The sequence below is a fragment of the Macrobrachium nipponense genome, chromosome 15, assembly GCF_015104395.2.
Source record: "Macrobrachium nipponense isolate FS-2020 chromosome 15, ASM1510439v2, whole genome shotgun sequence".
Classification (NCBI taxonomy): domain Eukaryota; kingdom Metazoa; phylum Arthropoda; class Malacostraca; order Decapoda; family Palaemonidae; genus Macrobrachium; species Macrobrachium nipponense.
This window is the reverse complement of record NC_087208.1, coordinates 45,929,626-45,934,625: the sequence shown is the minus strand read 5'-3', so window position 1 is coordinate 45,934,625 and position 5,000 is coordinate 45,929,626. Positions and strand designations below refer to the sequence as shown.

Here is a 5,000-nt window from a genome sequence, read left to right as displayed (position 1 = left end):
ATTCTGATAAAAAACTGAGTAATGATCTTCACTTGGTTCTTAAAGACAGAAGTTTCATATTCCACAAGTCGATCGCCCTATTCCTTGCTCACCTCTTGCAAAGAACTCGCAACCCTTATGAGTTGGCGTTCTTGTCCTTGCTAATCATCAACTTGAAGGTAAACAATTCACACAAAGTTTCTGTAAAATGTAATGGAATATTTTTTCCATCAGGCGCTGAAGACAAGATTCACTCTCATGCAACAGTAACTAATCGTAACTATTTATTCTCAGGATTCCCTCTCTCATTTTTTTCCCAATTTAAAAAAGGATGAAGTGTACTCTCAAATTTAGTCTTTCTAATCTAAGTATAAACTTTCCTCTATTTTGTTTCCTCACGTGCACAGACACGTTCTTCATTTGTTTTCAATTTCCCGTTTTCTGCAGGTTACGTCATTGGATAAGGTTACGAGCCCCACGCCAATCTCCAACCTGTTGTTGGCCCACAGCAGTCTTCGTCAATTGTGGAAGAAATAGTTTAAATTTACATAAGTTTAACCATGCTAATAATATACTCTTTCAAGTATTTCATTGTAAACTTGTCCAAGTTTTTTCTATAATGTATCTGTACCCTTACTTGAATTTATTATTACTGGACATTTTATCATTTATAAAAAAATTATAAATTAAACTGTACAGAAATGTAAGTATTTATTTTCATTTCCCTTCAATTATTAATGGGGTTTAGTGTATAAATGAATGCAAAAATAACCCCCCTAAGATATGACTAATTAACAGGAGTATTGGTATTATTAATTGACATTATATGCAAATTAGGAGCAAATATTTGGTATCAGCCAATGACATAAGTAGAAAGTATTATTTTGGTAAATATTATGAATAAAATAAATGTAATGAAGAAGTTAGTCAAGGCCACCTCTGACCTTTGAAGTGATTTCCTTCAAAATAAATATATATATATATATATATATATATATATTATATATATATATATATATATATATATATATATATATATATATATATATATATAGAAGACTTGTAGGAGGAAGTACATCTCAGGTGGTCCTTAAAATACATTTATTCACGTTTCAAAACACAAAGGTTCATTTTCAAGCTGTAAAGACATAAAACAACAAAAATTAATATTAAAAGCACTAAATACAAATAAAAGACATAATACATTATAAAAGACAAGATAAAAAAAAATAAAAACTAGTAGCAGAAACCAACCTATCAAGAGAGAAAGGGAGGACAGAAGTCAGAAGGAACAAACCAGAAATGACGGCCAACAGCTCACGTTAAGTAAAGAGTGTCGAGGAAGACTGCGTGTTCAATTGAGGAACAAGCTGTTTAATGAACAAGAACTCCAGAATTGTCAGTAGTTGCCATTCGGTGCCCGTCCCAATATTTCAAATCTTTGTATTGTGATATTCAGACTTGCATTTATTGGCATGTTGTTTGAATTATTAGAAATTCAGGATTAGCAAGTTTGTTACCAGTTCTACAGCTAAAGCCCTTATGGCAATCAATTCTGACCTCAGTAACCTCTGTGGGGATCCCACGTAGGTCCCCAGATTACTCTAGGGCAATTAAACTTTTCTACAACACATGAGGTCATCAAAGGGTCAAGTTTATCCTTGAATTTAAACAAACTACCTAAACTGAGTGTGTGTTGGGATGATATTAAATCTAATATCTGGTATATAATCAAATATGAGTTTTCTTAGTCCATCGTAGAAATTTTTGTCACGGATTAAAGGTACATTGCATAAATGAAGCTTAGGCACAGTAGGTAAGGAGGCTTTTGGGATTAAAACGTTATTAAGAAGTTTACAAACATACCTGTGAAAAAGTGTAGTGGGAAAATAATTGTTGGTAAAATATTGACGTAAAAAGTTGATTTCTTCGTGAAAAATTTCCCAACAACTAGATGTCAATGCGAAGGCACGATGAAGTAATGGGTGGATAAAGAATTTAATTTAAAACCATTAAAAACAGGGACTATAAAAATTTGAATCTAATCCTGTAAAAGTTCCCTTCCTGTAAACTGAAGTATTAAAACGATCATATTGTCGTAAGACTAAAACATCTAAGAATGGTAGTTTATTATCACTTTCGCACTCCATAGTAAATTTTTTATTTGGGTGTGCTGTATTAATGAAATGAAGAAACCTTTCAGCGTCGTACTTGGATTTAAAAAGCGCGAAGGTATCGTCAACGTACCTTTTGTAGAATAGCGGATGGTAACTCAAAGGACAGGTGTCTAAAAAATGCTCCTCCAGGGAGGACATAAATATACCTGCAAATAAGGGCCCTAATGGAGAACCCATAGCCATACCATCGATTTGAATGTAACAATTATTATTAAAAATGAAGGCAGTGTCCTGCACTGTCAGTTGCAATAGTTTCTTAAAATCAGATTTATTAAAATTATAAAAAAGGGAGTCAGTTTCAGGAAAGAGTTTATTAATAATAATTTCAATAGTCTCATTCACAGGTAGATTGGTAAACAGAGACTCAACGTCATAACTGACCATAAAGAGGTCTGAGTCCTGGCTAAGTATGGCTTCTTTGAAGTTGAAGGAATTTTTGATATTATATTCATTTTCTGTCAATGGGGAAAGCAAGGGAACAAGGAACTTAGCTAACAATATGATCATTTTAATACTTTAGTTTAAATTTTTGTAGTCACTGTTTTTATGGTTTTAAATTAAATTCTTTATCCACATTACTTCATCGTGGCTTCTCATTGACATCTAGTTAGGAATTTTTTCACGAAGAAATCAACTTTTTACGTCAATATTTTACCAACAATTATTTTCCCACTACACTTTTTCACAGGTATGTTTGTAAACTTCTTAAACACGTTTTTATCCCAAAAGTCTCCTTACCTATTGTGCCTAAGGTTCCATTTTATGCAAATGTACCTTTAATCCATGACAAAAATTTCTACGATGCACTAAGAAAACTCATATTTGATTATATACCAGATATTAGATTTAATATCATCCAACAAACCCACTCGAGTTTAGGTAGTTTATTTAAATTCAAGGATAAACTTGACCCTTTGATGGTGTTGTATACAAGTTTAATTGCCCTAGATGTAATCTGGGGACCTACGTGGGATCAACACAGAGGTTACTGAGGGTCAGAATTGATTGCCATAAGGGCGTTAGCTATAGAACTGGTAACAAACTTGCTAATCCTGAATTTTCTAATATCAGACAACATGGCAATAAATGCAAGCTGAATATACAATACAAAGATTTTGAAATATTGGGACGGGCACCGAATGGCAAACTACTGTCAATTCTGGATTCCTTGTTTATTTAAACAGCTTGTTCCTCTCAATTGAAACACGCAGTCTTCCTCGACAACTCTACTTAACGTGAGCTGTTGCCCGTCATTTCTGGTTGTCCTTCTGACTTCTGTCCTCCCTTTCTCTCTGATGGTGGTTCTGCTGACCTAGTTTTTTATTTTTTTTTTTATCTTGTCTTTAATAATGTATTATGTCTTTTATTTGTAATTTAGTGCTTTAATATTAATTTTTTTTTGTTTTATGTCTTTACAGCTTGAAAATGAAACCTTTGTGTTTTGAAACGTTGAATAAATGCATTTTAAGGACCACCTGAGATGTACTTCCTCCTACAAGTCTTCTATTTTTCGAGTTACTAGTAACCGCCATACTCGGAACGCTATATATATATATATATATATATAGTATATCTATATATATATATATATATATATATGTGTGTGTGTGTGTGTGTGTGTGTGTGTGTGTGTGTGTGTGTGTGTGTGTGTGTGACACTTAGATATATGAGTGTAGGTAAATATATGCCCTGAAATACTAAGCTACAGATACCACTTAATGTGGAAATTATACTGTAAAAATACTTAATAAACAATGAAATATGTATATAATATATATATATATATATATATATATATATATATATAGATACTATATATATATATATATATATATATATGTATATATATATATGCATTTCTTTTAGGTGTAACATCAGCCCTTCAGTATTTGAGAAAACACTTATATATGTGTGTGTATATATACGCGTGTCTCTATTCAAAAATGCAATAATTCGCGACTAATGAATTCCTGGGTGCTCGATAATACCCCTCATACTTTAAAAAGAAAAATTTAAATAAATAAAGTCTGTTTTACCTGATCGAGATGAATAGCAGAAGAACCGTAAAGGAACGCGTATTGCTGCTAAATTGAGTGTCTCGACCTCACTGCGTGGTACGTTAGAATTATTGCCGTTTATATAGAAGGCGTTGGCGATGCATGAGTTTCCAGTTACCCAGTTTTGTCAGTAGAGACGACATGTACAGTCGCCGGACCTCGCATTTAAAGCGTCGTTTATTTTTGTATGGGCAAAAAATCAAGCTGGTAATTCTAATAGGCTTTGCAATTCACAAACTAATGTCATAGTTATATATCGTCATTATGAAATATATCTGAACTCGAAGGTGTTATAAAACTTGGTTATATAACTTGTTTATAACAAATTTAAAAAAAAATAGGAAAACTCCAGAAGCGGGCGTATCTTAGCTACAGATCCGGTAGTAGCTAGCTGAATTCTCTCTCTCTCTCTCTCTCTCTCTCTCTCTCTCTCTCTCTCTCTCCTCTCTTCTTCTTCTCTTTTTATTCTTCTCTTCTTTTTCTTCTTCTTCTCTTCTTCTGCTTGAGTTAGCTGGCATTCTGTTCTAAGCAGGATCAAATGAAATGTGAAAAAATATACACGCGAAAGCGTACACATACTTGTATGAGTATGCTTATGTCTGTTGATGTATGTGTGTACATCACTTCACGAAAGAAAAAACTTAAAACCCTAATTGGAGTTAGTACTTTCTATACAACCCACTCCAATTATATAAAACCATCTATGATATATTTTATTTACCTCTTTGACCCCGGAATTGATTATAAACTAGAACACCTAAAAATGATGTAACGGAACTGGAAGGAA

General features: G+C 32.8%; 2 protein-coding genes across 2 annotated transcripts in view; one reads left to right on the top strand and one right to left on the bottom strand.

Moving 5' to 3' along the window:
* The window catches only part of LOC135194904 (turripeptide Gsg9.2-like), a 2,809-nt gene extending 2,195 nt beyond the window's left edge, over nucleotides 1–614 (top strand). Inside the window, exon 4 of the mRNA XM_064221114.1 lies at nucleotides 427–614. Coding sequence (XP_064077184.1) covers nucleotides 427–443 — 17 coding nt within the window. The 3' untranslated portion in view covers nucleotides 444–614. The remainder of the gene's footprint in view (nucleotides 1–426) is intronic.
* LOC135194895 (trypsin inhibitor ClTI-1-like) overlaps nucleotides 1–5,000 on the bottom strand; it is a 60,759-nt gene that overhangs the window by 38,138 nt on the left and 17,621 nt on the right. The window lies entirely within an intron of this gene.